This window comes from Paramormyrops kingsleyae, chromosome 15 (genome assembly GCF_048594095.1).
Source record: "Paramormyrops kingsleyae isolate MSU_618 chromosome 15, PKINGS_0.4, whole genome shotgun sequence".
In the NCBI taxonomy this organism is placed as follows: Eukaryota; Metazoa; Chordata; class Actinopteri; order Osteoglossiformes; family Mormyridae; genus Paramormyrops; species Paramormyrops kingsleyae.
This window is the reverse complement of record NC_132811.1, coordinates 11155123-11175711: the sequence shown is the minus strand read 5'-3', so window position 1 is coordinate 11175711 and position 20589 is coordinate 11155123. Positions and strand designations below refer to the sequence as shown.

The window sequence follows — 20589 nt, the reverse complement described above, 5'->3', positions numbered from 1 at the left end:
AAACATTATTACCTGATAGCGCTTATCTCTTCAGGGTACAATCCTCTCTTCTCAGTTCTTTTACAAACATGATATGGCAGATTGTGCACCAAAACTACACCTTTCATAATGGCTGTTCTGGATCGATGTCCCCATGTCACGGATGTCACAGACACGCAATCATAGCCATGCTGACTGCATGACAGGGCTCTGTTTGTGAGACTGAGCTATGTGAAAGATCCATCTGTACACGTAATCATATACTTTGGCTAATTGCACATTTTATTTCCCCGATTCCTCCTGGGCTGTGCTGCCTGGAGACCCCAAATTATCAAAATATTCTGCCTACCCTGCTGGCCTGCAACATCTCCACTACCTGTGGCGTCTTTCTGGCCTGCTCGGCCTTCTGCCTGTGACCTCTTCCCTGTATGCCCTCCTGCCATCTGAAGCAACACCAACACCTGCCTGTCATCACCTGCCTGCTCCCGGTTTGACACTCAAATGTTAAAATTAGGACAGTGTGAATTTGAACTTTGTAATCTTGCCCATTTGATGTCCTCTGCTGGCCCCTGGAGGATGGGGTCCCCCTCCTAGTTTAGTTCCTCTCAAGGTGTCTTCCTTCTAAGGACTTTTTCCTTGCCACTGTCACCTCTGGCTTGCTCACTGTGAGCTTTGGATGGGGATAATGTATAGTGATTTGAGACAATGTAACGTTGTGAAAATGCAGAGAGGTTCACAAAATTAGAGTCTGAATCAAGTCTGAAGTCTCTGACTTAGTCTCCATTGTGGTTCTAATTTGACATTATTATTTATAAAAAATGTGACCGCCTATTAGTTTTTTTCTATTAGTAACTGATGTGACTAAATGGGAATCACCACTTGAATAGTTCAAAAACTGCTTACCTCATACTTTTTTATTCTTATATACATTCTCAAAGTAATTGCTATTTCAAATAGCTTTGAAGCAATACAATTTTTGTAAGAACCTACGCACTTTTCTAATGTATATTTGAAAACTAATACTTACTCCAAAAGAACACTATGACGAAGACATTGCTTGCAGGAAATTTTGGCATAAATTCCTGAGTTGGACCGTACGGCTGTACTGAAAGCATGTCAGGCTCTGCTCTGGAGTCAGACTCCGCCCCCAATTACGTTAAAGTGATTTGATTGGCTAATAAATGAGTATAACCCAGACCCCGTTTGTCATGCTGCTAAAGTAAATGCATGTTTAGAGTAAATCGCGATTTTCATTTTTACACATCTAAATGAAAACTCAAATTAATGGATAAATGGTCCAAATAATGAATGCCTGGCCAGTGATCTTACTGTTTAACCGAATTATTTGATGGCGTTATGTTTTTACTTCAATAAAATTAGTTAAATATGAATGTATGACAAAACTCGGAATAATCTAAGGCGTAACACTACACGCGATACGTGGAGCACAATGCATAGGTGCGGGCACTTTCTAAGTTGTAAGAAAATACAGCTTGGCTTGGAACGGTATGTCAGAAACGAAGAGGTGTTTTTGGGACATATCTGCTACATTATCAGATTGATGGCAATCTGCTGATCTATGCAGGATTGGCACTCCAGCCACCGGAAAAAAACTCCCACACTACTCCATTCGGACTGGTGTGGTGTTGAGATATCACCCGCCTCACTGCTGCACCATCCCTAAGGTGGTTCGTTGTGCGGTGGGTGCAGCAACGCGCTGTCTGCGCATGCTCCTTACCTCTCTCTGATCCGTGTCACTGTACAACACAACGAATATATAATTTATGACACAGATTAAGCAACACCTATTTCTAAGCGGCGCCTTATAATGTAAAAAAAAAAAACTCGGAATATCCCAGGCTTTGTCAGATCGGTTCCGCAGTTTGTATTAGTGCATGGCAAAGCAGAAAGAGCGTGTTGTTTGTTGATATTGCCTGACGTCGCGCTTCTCCTATGCTCTGTGCACAGCCGGATATCCTGATGTGTTCGATGCCTTTACATTTGGTGAGAGTTGTACGCTCAATTCTTCGCTTGTGTAGAAATGTCAACAGTGCCTGAAGTCTCTTATTGTTCGCGAGTCGGAGTCAAGTCCAAGTAAAAAAAAAAAATCACGAGCTGCAAGTTGAGTCAGAGGCCAATTTAAGAGCGACTGGAGTGGGATTCGAGTCCCAGTCACAAACTCGAGTCCCCATCTGTATGAAAATGCGCTATGCAAATAAAATTGCATTGAATATAATGTGATCATAAGCCCTCTATACCGACAATATAACTTTACTTGTATGATTAACAAACAAGAAAATAAATTAGACTTTTTAAAAATTACTAATGAAATGCTATAGTTCACTATAGAAAAGTACACTTATAGGCATATGACTTATTATGTAGGCTATTTAAACATTTTTATGTGCTTTTTTCCCCGTTAGCCCACTTTCACACATAGCTGTTTCACAGTGCCACTAACCTGTTAGCACCATGCGTATCTCTCACAGCATTATCAATAGTTGAATTTATGAAAAATTTCATCGTTACATTTATACTTAACTTACGTAATGTGGCCATTCTCTGTTTGTATTTTCCTACACAAATTTGGCCGGCAAAGCCTTAGCATGTATAATAACCAGAATACAAAATATACAGGTTCTCGATGGGTATAAGACTGGAGTAGCCATCTGGTATATTGGGCATTTTCCCAATGGGCTGATGGGTTTGTTGGCCGGCAAAATTCACCGTGGATTAACCCATCTTCTGGGCCGATTTTAATTCCCAGTCAAGCCCTGATTTAAGACAGACTCGGCACACCTCTAGTCTAGAGACACACGTTATTGACTTTGGACAGATAAATTGATAGATAATTTGATTGCCTTTGTCGGCGTTATAGTTGTTTGAGATTTTAACCTTTTAAACTAGACAAGGGTGAGCTTTTTCATAAATACAGAAGTAGAGGGCGTATCACGTCTATCAATCCTTTCATGCAGGTGTTTTCGAATAAGGATCCGGCCAGTGGTTGGAAGATCCCCAGCCTGATGAGAGTTACACACGGTTCCACCATGGATGGACTGATGCTTCTTTCTGTTTTTTAGTGAGAAGTACAAAAACCGGTTTACCCGTAGACGGCCATTTGTAAACGGCAACAGCCACACGCACCGAACTAAAAATAAGTTGTGATCTAGCTACTTCTGTAAATTAGTCAAATCGGCCTTTATGACCATTGACAAGTGCGTAATAAAAATATATATAGCACTGATATTGTAGGTTTCAAAGGAAAGCCCCGTAAATATCTTTCTGATCGACTTTATTTACACCGTTCACAGCTGTAAAGTGGTATGTTTTTCCTAACCACCAGAGGGCAGAGTGGCAACAACATTTCATCCATGTGTTGTTTAAAAACTAGTGTAAACTGAGCCAAACAACTACTTGCAAAAACAGACACAGTTTCTTGTTTTGACAAAACAAATCGTTTTATACGCCGCTTTAGTCGCAACATCTGCGAAATATCCGTTTGCTTGGAAGTGGGGGAAAAAATCTCCATGATCCAAAGCGTGAAGCCCCATTCCTAAGTGTGGTGAAACTAAATAGCTAAGCATATATTCACTGTACACCCCCAACAGCTGGTAGCCATCTGAGGTTTAAATACATTTACAGCTTTGTGTGCAGTTTATATTGCAGTTTATAAGAGACTCAGCAGTACTAAATCACGTAATTATGCACATTCACACAATCCTAACAGAAGTAAAATCCACAGTGATCAAATAGTGAAGCACTCAAGTAAAACATTAATATTAAATTTTAATTAAACAATTTATTTACAAACCATCTCAGTTCAGTGTGAGTTCATTAGATAAATTTATACTGTTTTTCAAACAGCTTAATTCTGGTAATTGTTTTGCCTTAATATGCTAGACAATGAAACGCACTTATGTAAATGAAATGTTTTTAAAACAGCCCCAAATCAACCATTGCTCCAATAAAAGACTGATTAACTACTCCTAATTAAATCTCAAACCCGAATCTGCCTTTTTAAAGAAGACTTTCAATGGCTGTTGGTACAAATGGCACTGTAAACTGGTCATTGGATAGGTCTCTCCAATCCAAAGCAAGGCAACATTGACGTTCAGGAGATGGTACCATGCACAATTTCGGCGGGCAATGCTCCTCATCATTAGCTTTTCCAGCATTGCAATAAGTTTAACAATAAAAATGTGATTTTCGTTTTTAAAAAACAAATGCATAGCATTTACATTAATATTTAACAATGTACTCTGGATGCTTTGAGAACTATTTGAAATACAAAATCCAGAGTGAATCCAGAATGCAGTTCCCGGTTCATCACCCCACGCTACAGCATCTTCTGCTGAGACCACTCATTGCGTTCTTCCTGCACAGGCAGGTTCCCCGGGGTTCCCCCCGTTCGTCGGCCAGCCGGCTCACGGGAGGTGCGGGACGCCTCCCCCCGCGGGGCCTCCCTGCCTCTGGCCTTGTCGATTACCGGGGAGATCTCCTCAGTCGACTCCTCCTGGACAGGGCTGCCACACGCCTCTTCTCTGGTGTTCTCCTCTGCTTGGGAGCCCTGGTTGACGTACACCACGATCACGTCGCCGCTGAAGTTCATCACCTGGCCGTTGGAGATGAACGTCGTGTTGTTGTTACCGGACACCTGACCTGCCAAAACAATAAGACCCAAGTTCAATAAAACTTCTTGCCCGAGTCTGATGACTCTTTTGACTGGTAATATGAACCTATGTTACCATCTAGTACAAATTTATGAATTTAACAAACAGGTTGTTACAAAACAAATGTTTTGCATTTTTGATGAAAAAAAAAAATTCCAGGCCTCTTTCCTCTGTATATGGACTTTAGAGTTCGTGCTTTGTATGACAGAAGCCCAAAGATGACCTTGACAGTGAAGTTCAAAGGTATGATACAGTCCTGAACACCGCAGTCCTGAACACCGCAGTCCTGAACACTGCAGTCCTGCACAGCGCATCACCTTCAATTTGTCAGGAATTCAAAATGCGGATTTTTGTGAAGCATAAGAATGCTGGAGAGAGACATGCACCTTAACCATTACACGACAGCTACCAGCTCACACTGCATGTTATTTATATCACTTCTGCTTTAGCCATTTCCTCCAGTCTACTCACTTTGCAACCCCCCCACCCCACACAGACACTCTGCCATCCCAAAAACTTAACTGTGAAAGCGCATGATCCACGTCGATGAGTAAGGACACACGTGCCAATCACTCATCTGTCTGACCCGCGGTACGTCACATTTCCGAGCGTCGCAAACACCAGCTACCGTCAACGTGCTGCTACATCGATTCTTACATCAGACTCGGGAGGAATATGTGTTTTTATTGTATTTATTTATTCATTATAAATCAAACCAGAACTCCGAACACTTCATTAAACGTAGAATCCAAAGGAATCAGTTTTAGTTATAGATGCAGGACAAGAACTTGGTAAAATAATATTTATAAATAATGCAACAAATATAATATATGATACAGTCAAACACAAGTACAAGACTTCACGAGACAAGACTTCATACAACTAAAGTATCTCTCACAGCATTATATATATATATATATATATATATATAAACCATTAAAAATGTGCATAAATATGTGCAGAAGGATTCCAAGCCCTGTGTAACGAGATTTTTAACAACAGAAACATTAATATTGATAAACACAATTAACTAAGGAAGAGACTTTTCTAAAGAGACAGTAATTTACACTAATTTATTAGCATTTAAAATCTCACAGGAAAGAGCTGCTGCCAACCTTCACAGTCTGCCTGTACTAAAAATTAGGGAACACTTCCTTGAAATAACAAGCTACTAATTACTGCTTTGCTGAAAAAAAGGCATTAAGCTCTATACATAAGCAAATAAAAAAATAATAAATAAAACCTCAGATGTTAAAATAAAAATGTAAGCTAAACAATAACATAATATAAAATTGTTGCCACTTTACAATAAGGTCCCTTCTGCCACTTGTAAATGGTAGTAACTCATTAATAAAAAGAAAACTGTGTTAAACTTGTTTAAAATTGTCTATTAATAATTTACAAAGTGTTACAACCTAAATAATAACCAGATTATAAACCATTCATGAACTCTTTATATGGGTATCCTTATTGTAAAGTGGCACCAAGTATCCATATAACGACATATATCATCTGCAGTGCATTACTAACACACATAACCAAATGCACATCACAAAATTTCTCCTACAGTCAATGAAGTACGGGTTCTAAGCCTCAGGTTTGAGATCCTCTGGGGTTCCGCTGTGCTGCTGCATGGGGTTGGGAGAAAAGTATCACGACCGGACAGAACAGCAGCATTACCGTCCAACCTACTGAGCCCTCCAGGGTTTTAATATTTAGCAGATGCATTTGTCCAAAGAGACAGAACTCGAGGAAAGCTTGGAGTCAGAGAGCAGAGTCAGCCAGCACCCTTGGAGCAGTTGGGGTTAAGGGCTGTACTCAAGGGTCTAACAGTTATACAATTATTTTGTCTGTCAGCCATGGGATTTGAGCCAACACCCTTCTGGACTCTGACCGACACCTAACCCACGGAGCTACACACCACCTCAGCATCCTTTGGTACTTACATGGTCATACTTTAGTAGTGGGGGGGGGGGGGGGTCTTAGCACAGCTCTGTTTCATTGGGGGGGGGGGCTGGTTTGTGAATAGCTGAAAACGCAAATTTTCATTAGCAAAGTCTAACATAAAAAATGTGTTAAATGCACTATATTGGCATGTAACATTTGTGTGGAAGGAGCCATTTGCTTTTGAGCTTTGAGGACATGCCATCAAAATAAGTGTGTGGGGACTTCAAAGGGCTTAGGAATGAGAGTTAGACATTTGAGCCTTGGACGTCACCTCAAGTTTTTGAGTATTTACATGCTATAGTTATTTCTCTATCTTTTGTGGTTTTACCGGGTTGCCCTCGGGACCCAGCTTGTTGGGAAATTACAGACTGGGACGTCAGCGTGGCAGTTTAACTAGTACTGATGGAATATCATCCCCAAAAAAGGAAAGTGATTTGGAAACACTGGTAAAAGAACTACATCCTTGCATAAAGTCTGTCATACAGCATCCCCCAAAAAGTAAATAAGACTATCACTTTAAAATTCCAAATAACAATAATTCAAAATCTAAAAATGATAACCATCCACGCATGTGGCTTTCATTAAGCGACGGTCTGTCTAGGGCAGCAGAGCCGACTCAGACATGAACTTTTCTTAATAACGAAAAAATAAGGAAAGAAGAAGAAACTAAATCCTCATAATCTGCCTGCTTTCAAAAATAAACTTCCCTAGCCGAGAGAGGGAAGGCGTCTTATGTGTGACAAAGGTCAATTTCTGAGCCGATTCTTGTTCCATCAGACTACAGATGATCAGCATTTTCCTGTTGATTGCTGCCCGTCCTACAGACTAAACACACAACAGTCTGCCTATCCAACTAAACATATAGTTTAAAAAATGGTGTTCAGGTTCAGGCAATTTCTGAGAACATGCCGGCTCAGTGATAGTTTGTCCAGTCAAAAATAGCAGGTCGAGGTCCTAATAAATGCAAGTCTGAAAGCTATTCAGGGTGTTAAGACAGCCATTTAACATGGTGTTAGGTGGAAGAATCAGGGACTTCACTCGGGTACTGGAGTGGAGACAGACTGTACTGGAAAGGACTGAGGTGGGGGCTGGTGTATTCTGAGGGCCAAGATGGGAACGAAAAATGCAAATAGTTCTATAAGAACGTTCATAAGGTCACAGCAAAGTTTGTAAATGGGCTTGTCGCATGACTGCCCCCCCCAGGATATCCACTCCCCCCCAATCTTACAGCTACACACCTCAAAATAAATACAGACCGACTGAAAATTATTACAACCATCAGTCCAATCCTACCATAATCAAGACATCACTACTTTCATTTTTAATATTTAACTAGCTAGAAAACATATAACGATAAAAAAGTTACATTTATGTAACAGCAGGTTCAGATTTATGTGAAAAATCTGCTCCTGTTCTGTAGTGATTCTCATCATGAAAATCGACCCTTTAATCTGATTTAAAGTTAACGGTATGCTGTCTGTCCTGCTGCAGTTGTACAATCCATCCATCTATTTTCTGAACTCGCTTCTCCTATTCAGGGTAGCAGGGGGGTCTAGAGCCTATCGCGGAGGTTCTGGGCACAAGGCAGGGAACAACCGAGGGTGGGGCACCAACCCATTGCAGGGCACACACACACCATTCACACCAACAGGCAGCTTGGTAACTCCGATTAACATCAGCACGTCTCTGGACTGTGGGGGGAAACCGGTGCACCCTGAGGAAACCCCAAGACAACAAGGGGAGAACATGCAAGCACACATGGAACCCTGGCAGAGACTCGAACCCTGGTCTCAGAGCTGCGAGGCGACAGCGCTAATCACTGTGCTGCTGCCAGTTCAGAAATAGGCAGTCTTATTAATGTGGTGACAGTCACTTACCAGAGGTGGTGGGTGTATCTGAGCTGAGACCAGACACTTCCAGGCCAAGCTCTAGTGAGGTCTTCACTGCCGGGACGTTCTCCTTGTTGCCGTCGTGAAGAGAGAGGGCCTGGTCTGTGTTTTGGTCCACAGACTGCAAAGGGGCCACAGTGGAGTCTATACTGCAACAGCACGGTTCATTCAGCCTGTCGCTCTCGTCCCCTGGGGGCCCGGAGCTGAGGGCCCCCTCACACACCGTCTGGGCGTGCCTAGTCGTCTGACTGCCGCAATCCAGGGAGAGGTCACATGACGCACTGTGACCCAACTGGCCCGGGCAGAAGTCCTGGTAGGACGGTGGTTCCTGCGTGGGGTCTGCCCCGCAAGAGCACACCCCGGGGGCCACTGCCTGGCTGCAGTCCTCGTTCTCGCCCACCTCTAGGGGGCCTCTCGCAGACAGCATGCAGCTGCAGGAGCCGGAGGATAAAGGTTCTCCCTCGGAAAGCTCACTGTGTGCCCCCACTGGTGCCCCCTGGTGGTCCGTGGAGGCTGGCAGCTCCTCACATGTCAGTCTGACACTGGGGCAGGCGTTCGGTGGGCCATGGGACTCCTCTTCGTACAGAAGCACGTGATTTTGTGGCCCATGGGATCTCATGTAATGTGCTTCCTTTACAAAACACAGGCACAATGAAAGGAGGAAGCAATATTCTCCACAAACACCTCACATAGATGCTACTTTATTCTGTAAAATACAGGGGTCACAAAGTGTCATTCTCGAATCCGGCAGGTTTCAACCAACCGGTTGAGTTCTCTGTGACTGTGACTATTTATACTCAAATATGCAAGAAGGCATTCTCAATCGCTGCTCATCAAGACCATGTGAAACACGGAACACAAGGGAAGACGCACCCCAAACAGAATGACGGTCCATTGCAGAACCCTATCTTACAAATGCATGTGCGCCAACATGCAAATACACAATGAAAAACAAACGAAATGGCAGATCAGCAGGTAGACGAATGGCTTCCTTCCACATGAAGCTGGGGACAGATTCATGCACAGAGGCTCCTCAATGTATCTCCAAGCGATTCACAATTTACAAACAGACCACGGGAAAGAAGACATGCTTCTCTTACTTGCTGTATCCTGGTACTTTTCATGGTCTGCACGCACGTCCTTAAGTTCTCTGCGAGGAAGGACATTTTGACCCCATTAGAAATAACACGATTCTTGTTTTCGAAGCATAAACATATGACGACATGCATCACCATTTATGCATCATCAATTTACCTGATAGGGGCTTCAACTTCTCTTTGTAGCAAAACATAGACAGGATGACCAGGCATATCAGAACTAGTGACAATAAGACAGCCACTATGACCCACAAAGGGGAAATTCCTGCCCAAAAAGAGAGGGATTCAAGAGATTATTTGAAGGAATTCAAGAACAGGATAAAAAATAATGAGAGGTTGAAGTAGGTGTGACCAGGATAAGTGGTTAGAAGACAGATCAATTTTCCTGCAAAAAGATAAGAAATACTCTTATTGATTCCAGGATCTATTCTTTATCACAGGGGGAAATGAAGGAACCTGTGTATCAAACATCTACCTAGATACCAGAAACCCAAGCTCCACAACAGACCGTGGAAGTTCCCGGTCCAGTTGGATCTTTGGGAGAGCAGGTTTTCCTGCAGCTCACATACCAGAGATGACATGTCCGCATACGGAGTCTGTTTTATCACTGCCGGCCTGTTTCTCAGTCTTTCCAAGCACTTTGCAGCTGAAAAGAAGGGAAAAAAAAAGACATGCACAATTATTATTTCTGAACCTTTTTTTTTTTCCTGTTCCCCAAGTTCCGGGCAAGCATGCACCGCAAATACAACTTGCTGTTCGAGAACGCTCTTTCCGAGGGAAGTGGTGCGAGAATTAGTCACGTTACCGCAGTGTGGGGAGTCTGTGCGGCCGCATTCGTGCGACCCGCAAATAGCATGGCAAAAAACGTGATCATTTAATAAATAAATAAATAAAATAACTTTATGAATGGCCTGGCTTCTCAGGGGTGGTCAAAACATCTTTCCAATTAGCTTAGCTCCATGGTGAGGTCCAGATGAATTTAAAAAAACAGATGGTCTTCAAAAAGTTACGTTACAAAAAAAAAATTTTTTAAAGCTAATTACAGTGTTCTGCAACCATGTATTGAACTGACAGATTAAAGATGGTAAATTCCTGTATTTCAAAAAGTTTTAGTTTTGCATAACATAAAAAGAGTGTAAAATAATTCAATAATTTCAACAACTCGCACAATATACAGAAGTGTACACAACATATAATGACAATTTAAATTTCATTGCACTGCCCTACAAAGCAAACCACAGTAACCATGCCAGCATTGAAACAGAGAAAAAGGCCTTTTTGGATTCTACATTTTTTGACTGTTCACCCATATGTGTTGGTAGTCAACAAATGCAATATTAACACAAATATAAAAATACTGAACAGGAAACATATAAAGCAAACTCATCAGCAACATTAGTTCCATATTTGTATAGAGGATTCCAGTTCCAATCTATTCACAGGCTACTCCTTAATGAGAAAAAGTGCCCAACAATCGTCTGGTAAAGAATAAGGTTAAAATGTGTACTTACTTGGTCCAAGGCTTACAGGGCTCAGTGGAAGCACCGCTGGAGAAGAATCCGTGCTGACATGGCACACACAAACCCCTACCAGTTTGCTCTTGTAAAAAAAAAAAAACACACACACATTAAGTATTCAACATCCTTGAGATTTCTCCAACGAAAACTTCAGTTTCATAGGAATAGGCATGCTTTAGCACGTTATTAAGGGAGCACTTATTCAACCGCAAATACTACTTATTTTCTGTAACCATGAGTCATCTACGCAGGAACTCATGAGAAAGGTAGTAAACTAGACTGTTTGCTTAACCACATGGCCTGGGATAATGGGTAACGGATAAGCTGTGAAATTTCAGGCTGAGTAACCTAAGCAGTACCCGAGCGGAAAACCGTTAATGCCGTTAGTTGGGGAATGTGATTCCGGAATTCTGCGGCAAAAGAAATGCGATGGCATTGTGGATTCCGGCCTGGATGTGAGTTACTCACTGCCCATGGTGAGTCCATAGCCAGCTGTGCAATTGTTGATCTTCTCGCAGTACTCGCAGTTGACGATGGCACAGTGCGAACCCGGCTTGCACTGGCACGGCACTGCCGCAGTGTGGTTCTCCGCAGGGTCAGGGATGAATCCTTTCTCTGAAGCGGAGACAGAGCAGTCAGTGAGGACCTTGTAGCAGACATTAAGAGACAATGAGAGAAAGAGAGAAAAAAAAATGCTGCACCGCAGAAAAACCGAAGGGCTTGGAAGTAGGTTGAGAAATTCAGTAAATAGGTCTATTGTTCATATAATCACTGGAAAAATCATTTTAGCTTTATTTTTAAACTGTATTGCTAGGTTGGGGCCGATGTGCCGCTCAGTAGGTTAGGACAGTGACTGATGGGATTAATGGTCACCAGTTTCAAATCCTAGGGTCCGCAAAGTGGTTAGATTTTTGAGCTCCTCAGCAAGACCCTTAACCCCCAACTGCTTCTGGGATTGGCTGTCCCTCCTGCTCTCTCAAAAATGTACACTGCTTTGGATAAAAGCACCTGCTAAATAAATATAATGCAAATGTGCTGTTCAAACCCAATTTGGCAATGGGGGGTGGGAGCATTGCCCAATAAGAAATGAAATCACAGAATAGAAGCATAATAGCATCTGTCAGTATCAGGTTATCAGAAATGCCTTGAGGATATCGATGACACGTGCATTTGCAAATTGTAGGTACAGGCTACTTACCCTTATCGCAAAATTTCTGTGGGTGACATTTCGTCTCATTGTTCCAGTCAGGTTGGTATTCTTTACTTCCACAAGGTCTACATATTGTCTTTTCTGTGCTGGTGCACGGTGCAAAGGCGTATGTTCCTGTATTGGAACAGAGGACATTCGGAGCTGTATCACCAAATAAAGGGTGCTTCACACCATGGGCGAGAAGGGGAAGGCGCACGGGACGGCCGTGTTAATGCATCATTAATGGTGCAGGGGATTGGCGGACCGTTACTCAAGAAATCAATACCAAAGATAAAAGCTTTTAAATTCATTACCGTGAAACTGGCCACATCTACAGCACCGTATTTCATGTGTTATTTTCTTTCAACGAAATAGTACTCAAAAATAAATAAATAAATAAATAAACCAAGGGAACTGGTTTGACCGTTCCACTTGACGTCTTGATCTTAGATTCCTCGGAGCACAGCGCGCATGGGTGTGGATAAAACCCTTCCCCCTTCCGACACGGTTCCTCATTTACTTGATACAGTGTTACGTTCAGATATTCGGCATTTTCATTCATGGAAAAACTTGTGCTGGATCACTTTCAAGCACAGAAATATCTGCCACAAGACCTTACATTTTTGTACTTCCCCTCTCCAAATTTGTCGAGGGCGAGAATTACACAGGATAAGACTAACCAGACTAATATCAGGCAATACCAGAGACTAAAACAATGATGCTTTCAGGAAATGCCTGTCATCTTAGCACAACTCTTAATGGCTTCTATTTGATCCATATCAGCGTTTCTCAACCCGGTCCGTGGGGAACCACAGACAGTCCACATTTTTGCTTCCACCCAGGTGCCAGTAAAAACATGGACTATCTGGAGGTCCATGAGGACCGGGTTAAGAAACACTGATCTACATCATTATTAATCCTTTATTAACTGATGTAAGTATTTGGACAGCAAGTTTCTTCAGCGGGTTTTCCGGGTTTAAACCTCACAGCCTTTGAGATTCAACTCCAAACCCCCGACGACCACCCAGTGAAAGTCTGAAAGTACCCATCTCGGTTTTACCATCAAACTCGAAGTAAATCTGCAGCCGCTTACCTGGTTTACATTTGTCACAGCACCTCTTGTCTTTAAGGTACTGAAACTGGGTGCAAGGCGGCCTTGATAATGCAGCCTGCAGAAAAAAGCAAGTAAATTAAGTCAGTGTCACACCAAACTCTACTTTTATTCATAGACACTGCTCACTTAACAACAAAGTTTCGTTCCTACGACCAGCTTAAGCAAATTGGTCGATAAGTGAGGAGTCGCCCCTAACTGATATTTCAAGCACATTGTACTGGTAGTGAGTTTGTGTTAATAATCTTTAGATGTAATTTTTTCACCTTCGCACCATTTGTAACATTTTTAGAGCATTTATAAATGTTTATGCACTAATGTGCTGTGTACTGGAATAAGAATAGAGGAAATAAGCTCTAATATACATTACTTAGGTTTGCATACTGTAAATACAGGTAATTGGAGATTGCGAATGCTATAGTGTAGTGAATACTGACTGACTGTGGGAGTGAGACAGACTGAGAAAGGGTGACGCGAGATGAGATGCTTGACGCTGAGACGCCGCTCTGTCGTTTCCACAGCCAAAGTTCTCATACAGCGTACAATAACGATTGATTAGTGAGTTGGTCTGTGCGGTCGTTTAACAGGTAGGGCATTAAGTGAGTAGTATCTTTTTGTAGTCTGTAGTATCTTTTCAAAAACAGTCGCCTCAAAGCACATTTAAGCAATGTAAAATGGTACTTTTTTTTCTAAAATGAAAACCAAGCCAACTTCAATGAGCAGGAAACAAGAGCAAACAAAACATGCAAATTACATCAGGCCTGAGAGCATTGCCGATGTAAACTGCTGTACGCTCCCTACGCTGTCTCTAGGTTGTGTGTGTTGTGTGTCATCTACGTCTGCCTTCATTAACTGAAACACAGTCTATCTATGGATCTGCTGCTGACATGCGTGCTTGTTGTGGGATGTGTTTGGGCCAGGAGGGCAGAGCTGGAGGACAGCTAATGAATGTGAAGCTGCAGCTGTAAAAATAGCGCAAAGCCCCCCGGAACAGGACCACTTAAGCGGAGAAAGATTCTGCTACTATACAACATACTACTATACTTTATGTTACTGACATTCTATCCTTTGGACATAAAATTGATACTGCTGTGTAAATGTAGATGTCTTTCTGTTACTGTAACTGGCCTTATTACAGGACAGAAGGCACACAGGACTGTAAAGACGACCATGAGAAATTTAGGGAACTCTGCTGTAGCAATAGCATATTTTATAAATAGACAGAACACTGTCCACAAAAACTATAGTCAGTACTTATATTTAGGCGTGTGCTTGTGTTCTGTATGATTACTGACTGTGGGAAACAGTTTTGCTTGCAGGGGGAAAAAAACAGCAAAAACTATCCATCTCTCCATCTTCCACAACCACTGATTCAGTACAGGGTCGTAGTGAGTCTCTTCTCAGGGACATGAGGCCAGGAAACAGCCCATTGCAGCGTGTAGCGAAGACTAGATGCATCATCATCCACAATATACTACTAAATATACTATAATATCTCCCATGCCCATATGAAATATGCTGCCAGATTTCCTTTACTGTCCTTTACATAAACCATGTACTTGTACCAAACGCTCAGGTGGACTAAGCTAAAATGGAGGTTGGGCGAAGAAGTTGGGTGATTTAATGTACCAGTCATCCAAGGTATCAAGTCCCACTATTTTTCCTGAAGAGAGGTTTGCATAACATCTCACGTATTTGTCAACGAGCGTGCGACTATCGGAGGGACATAAAAATTTACACTACAGTTTCTTTTCCTTCCTTCTTTCCTGCTCAGCAGCTGAGGTCTCCGTGGTTACACCCATCAAAGCAAGCGTCAAAGGATCAAAGGCAACATCATCGAGTGACGCGGAGACAGGAACTAACAAAAGAGCCACTTGATCACACAGGGCGGATCCAGAAATGCTACAGATGCGCATTTCAGTAACACGGTATATCCATTTTGAAGGACATCACATCTATGGGAATGCAAGGCGACAGCCTGTTTTAACACTGTGAGAATAATCCTGGATGGCATTGTGAAATCTTAAAAAGCAGAAACGGCAAAAATTTGAAGAGGACTGAAATGACATCTCTACTGGGTGATTTCCAGTGACCATGCGTGTCAAACAATATGGGAAAGTAGTTTAAAAGATGCTGACAGACAATGTTCCCATTAAACTGAGAAAAAGCTCTCTTAAAGAAGCACCTACTTAAAGAGATATTAATGTACAGATTTATATAAGCTTCAAATAGGCAAAAGTAGCTGAATATGTGTTCTCATGCACCTAATCGATTAATTTACTGTAAATTACTTTCTAAATGCCCTGTCTGTCATTGGGGAATAATTTAAACAGAGGATGAGGAACAAAGATCTCAGCAAAGTCCTCGGAGGACTGAAATGCTTGCAGGAAGCATGTCGGGGGGGCAGACTGGACTCATTAATGCTTGCTTAAAAAAAATAGAATGTAAGTAGTACACAGACAGCTGGGACTGATACATTTCTGCATAGTGTTGCTGTAGACAAAGGGGGGGGGGGGGGGGGTCGGTCCTACAGTGTGTTTTAATGTGGTCTAAAAAATAAATAAATAAGCAGTTGGTGAAGCACATCCACGACGGGCCAAAGCCTGCTGTCCTGCAATATGTCACGGAAACCAGGCATCTAATTTTTTTCGGATGTGGTGTCAAGGAAAAATCCCCCCCCCCCAAAAAAAAAAAATTTCCTTCTTTAATGCAAACAAGCTTTCCACCAACTCTAGGTTTTCAAAATAACATCATACTGTTCTCCATCCAACTAAGTCCATAGGGTCAGACGCAGTCTAGGCCTGTAACATATTCACGGGACTTACAGAGACGCCAAGCCCTGCATGAAAGCCACAGTTTTAAATAAATCCATTTTCTGGCAGATGTATAGACGACAGTGAGCTGTGTCCCATTAAGCTGCACACCGAATACGGCACAGGGGTGCAAGAACTGGTGGCTGGGGACAGGGATGTGTCACCCCCCCCCCCCCAAGCTAATTTGGCTTCAGTCACCCCACCCCCATTGGTCTGGCTTGCGACCTTCCAGGAAGGTGTGATTTTTTATGAGTTGTTTACTTATAGGTACATATTATACCTTGAACATTTAAGATATCAGATTTATCATAAACTAAATGCAGCATCTGGAATTATTGCACAGCTAATTCAGCCTGCAGTATAGTATAATGTACATATACCACACGCACAACTCCAAAAAAGGCTGCTTTCAGCTTTGTGCATTCATTCATTCGGCTGACATTTTTATCCAAAGCAATCTACAGTTGAGAAAGCAGGGTCAACCATCTCCAGAGCATTTGGGGTTAAGGGCTTCAATCAAGGACCCAGCAGGTAAACCACAGTGCCAACCATGGGATTTGAACTGGTGACCTTCTGGTCATGGGTGCAGCACCATAAGCAACAAAGCCATAAACCATAACATTCCAAAACTTGTTCACCGTCGTCACCATCCATGCAGCAGTGCTGCCATTTGCTCCGCTTGATAGCGTCACTCAAATTGAATGGATGCAATTCCTTATGCAGCTAAACCCTCCAGTTCCCAGGGTCTCGCCAAATAAAGGAAACCAACAGGAATGCAGAATGTCTCATTGTTTTTGCTGCATCAGAGCGCTGGGACGCAATTATGTGACGTTCTATGTTTTCTTTCACTAAATATACAAAAGCGTGGTTTGTGACGCCCTAAATAATTACAGGTTACAGAAATTTGCCGGGCGCAACAAAGGATATATTACAACCAGACTATCCCGTAAAGTCTAATCTCATTTCTTCATGCATTGAATTTTTTTTTTATTTTTACGTAGTGAACACTATCATAAAATGATTGTTTTGATCATAATATCATAACGGAAAATGTAATGCACATTTTTTTAATTTAAATTTTTCTACCACCACAAGAGAACAATTTATAAAACAAAAATAATAAATAAATTACCGTAATTCCGATATTGTTTTCAAGTGAAGCCACGAGTATTCAACCATGCTGTTTTTTTTTACAATGGCCTTAATAATAATAATGTATTAAAATGCCAAAAGAGAACAAAAAATTACTTGTTTCTGCACTTCTTCTTTCTGCCTCTTGGCAGTTTTAAGTCCAGATGCTCAGGCATGACCGACATGAGATCGCGCGTATCACAAAAACCATCTACGAGTGAAGGACCAGTAGCGTTTTTCGAAACCTCGATAGAAGCTGTAAAGTAACTTATCTACACTTTGAATAGCGGGGTGTTAAAAAAAAGTCATGGCTTTTACGCCCGGGAAGGGTTAGAGTGTTCCTGGGAAACAAGACCACAAGAATATTTGCATAACTGCCACAATCTGTACAACCTTGCCAAACACATCAACTTGAAAGAAGATAATATATATTTTGCACTTCGGCGATTTTTAAAAAAACTTTTGACCCTTCCTATCATATTGCCCATTATACCTTGGTTGACAAAGAAATCAATTATAAAGCACAGAAGGATTTATTCCAGTTCAGAGAATAAGTATTTATTTGTTTTAAAAGGGAATTATTGTAACAGGGTAAACATCTGCTAGAATAATTGATGACTGGTAACTTGCATTCGTTACATGTTATCTACCAAATTCACTGATCTGCTACACTCATTTTATAGTGTATCTGTAGGCCTGTGTAACAGTCATTATCCTGTTACACTGTAAGTGTTTTTGATGTAGCCGTATTACAAAATGACCTGTGGGGCAAACCACCTTCATTCATTCATGCACCCTACCATCAATCCATGTTCCAACCTCATATTGTGTTTGGGGTCGCAAGGTAAATCACCTTAATCTACTGTACAAATCATACCAGTGATGTAATATTGGAGGCAAGTGGTTCACGTTACTAATTAGATATGTTAGATCCAGATATTTTTGCTGTGCTGTAAACAGATGTCATTAATTAATTTTTAACTAGTACAGTAAAATGATGCTTAAATCTGTAAGTTATAAAAGGATTAGCAATGAAATTTATAGTAAAACATTACTTATAGGAAAACATTAAATTAAACACAAAATACGGACAACAAATTGTTTTTCGACGATCTAAGTCGCCGAAAGTCTCCAGACTTTATTTTGTGCCATTTTGGAAACTAAACACCTAAATTAATATTGTTCCCCCGTTTGCCGAATTTCATGGGTAGGCATATAATCCCAATGTAACTAGACCTAAGACAGAGCCCATGTCCATAGGGACACCTATAGTGCCCATCAACAGACATAAAATTGCAGCGTAATTGAACGCGGCGTGCGCTTCTCAGATAAGACTGCACTGCGTGCAAGGAGGAGCTGGGAGCCGCACCAGTGAAATACAAATTACATTCACAGGTAATATATGTGTATATAGCCTACCTCCGGTATCCGTATTGTACCTCAACTACATTATAGATGTTATAGAAACGGGACATCTAGCCTAAATAAATAAACAGGCCTGCATTTATACAAACTTTCCACAGTGCTTAGGCTGTGTGGCTTTAAGTTGAATTTAAACCCTAAACAATTTTAAACATAAAATATTTAGTTAGAGGTGTGTTTAGTGAAGGAAAAGAAAAAGCATTGTAGTTATTCAAACAATGCGGTTAAAATAGCCAAGATAAACACGGACTTACAAAACTCAAGCCAGTGGAGGTCGTCGCTAATCAGGCGCCCACCACAAGTTAAAAAACAGAAAAATAAACTGGCGTCCATTTCATTAAGAAATGGAAACAACAGGAGTCATCCGATGTCTTCAATAAACTGTTAAACTCCTGACCACACGTAAAATATCAGATCAGGACCAACAAACAGAGTGTGCAGTAAATGGCTTGACGTTTCCCACAAGGCAATTTAGACTTAAAAGACGTGAAGCAACATCAGATGGAGGCTTTGCGGTTAGAAAGGCTCCTGGATAGCGACCAAGCTCAACGATTTCCAGTTAGTGGAGACACACAAGACGTAAACACTTTTCCCCCCTCTCTTTTTTTTGCATAGAAAGATGATAATCAGTAATTCTATAAACATACATAAAACGCATTTAACGATACTACGACACACAGAATAAAAGTCAATAAAACATATTTTCTAAACATATAATGTGAATGAGATATGCATCTAAGGAAAAGGTAGAATGAAACACGACTCATATCTGAAAAACCACCTACCTGTGCATACAAAATAATAACCAAATGCGGGATCCAACCCCGGAATATCCAAACGGTTGTAAAATCCACTCTCATGTCTTCTAAACTGGGAAAAAAAGTCAACTGAAGCTTTAGCAAAGCGAAACTGGGTAGCAGACGAGACTGCTATCGCGTCCTTTGAGGGAAACGTGTGTGTGGTCCCGGGTGCGGCGCTTCTCGCTGGACTTCCGAGGCTGAGTGCGCTCCCCAGGCTGCATGCCCCCGAAGTGCGCTCACCCACGCTCAGCGAGTGAGGAGCGCCTCGGCTCCCCACACGCAGAAAAACGCGGCGTTCCGGCGGAGGAACCGGGCAGCGTCGCAAACTCCTCCCACACAGACGCCAGCGTCGCTTAGCTGCACAATATTTATTTTATTTCACAGCACATCTAAAAACCCACCGATGGTGTTACGCTTCTAGAGTACCGTTGATACAGATCTTGATGTCAGCATCCTTCAGGGTTTTCCCTGCTTTTGTGTTTTTCCCATCGTGTAGATTTTTAGTGGTTAAGTTCATATACTGCAACGCCTAATAGTGGACAGAGCATGGGACTTGAAAAACCTTTGTTTTCCAGGAAATATTTTGACAAATTATTTTTAATTAAATTATTAATTTCAGTTTGTTTGCGTGTGTTAAAAGTATGATAATAAATTATATGGAGGATCCTACATAATATATAAGATTTTCGTAAGACCTTTATAAATGGGTATTGCGGTATCTACGTGTCCAGTCGTCGCTGCCACTCCCGAAACATTCACAGATAAGCCACTCTGGGTGGCATTGCCAGTTAACCAGACCCTCATGATGTGGTTTTCCCGAGAAACACCTTGCACTTAAGTGGTGCATTTGTTTATTTGGCACAAGATTTAATCCACAAAAAAAAAAAAAAAAAAATGACGGATCAGTGCATTTAATAGGAAAAGACTAGCATGTCATCACTACAGACACGTTGTCAGAAAGCATAGTGACACTCGCTTTAGGCAAATTTACAATTCTCCATGCAATATTAACACCATGACCCCA

At 41.7% G+C, this 20589-nt stretch overlaps 1 protein-coding gene across 1 annotated transcript; it reads right to left on the bottom strand.

Moving 5' to 3' along the window:
- Positions 1-3745: 3745 nt before the first annotated feature.
- Positions 3746-19913, bottom strand: tnfrsf11a (tumor necrosis factor receptor superfamily, member 11a, NFKB activator). The gene is made up of 10 exons (XM_023799013.2): positions 19551-19913; positions 13382-13457; positions 12298-12423; positions 11568-11714; positions 11094-11181; positions 10152-10228; positions 9740-9847; positions 9586-9635; positions 8474-9116; positions 3746-4638 (listed from the first exon to the last, which is right to left on the bottom strand). Exons 1-10 carry the CDS (start codon positions 19623-19625, stop codon positions 4316-4318), a joined length of 1713 nt encoding a protein of 570 aa, XP_023654781.1. The 5' UTR covers positions 19626-19913; the 3' UTR covers positions 3746-4315.
- Between the last annotated feature and the right edge of the window lie 676 nt (positions 19914-20589).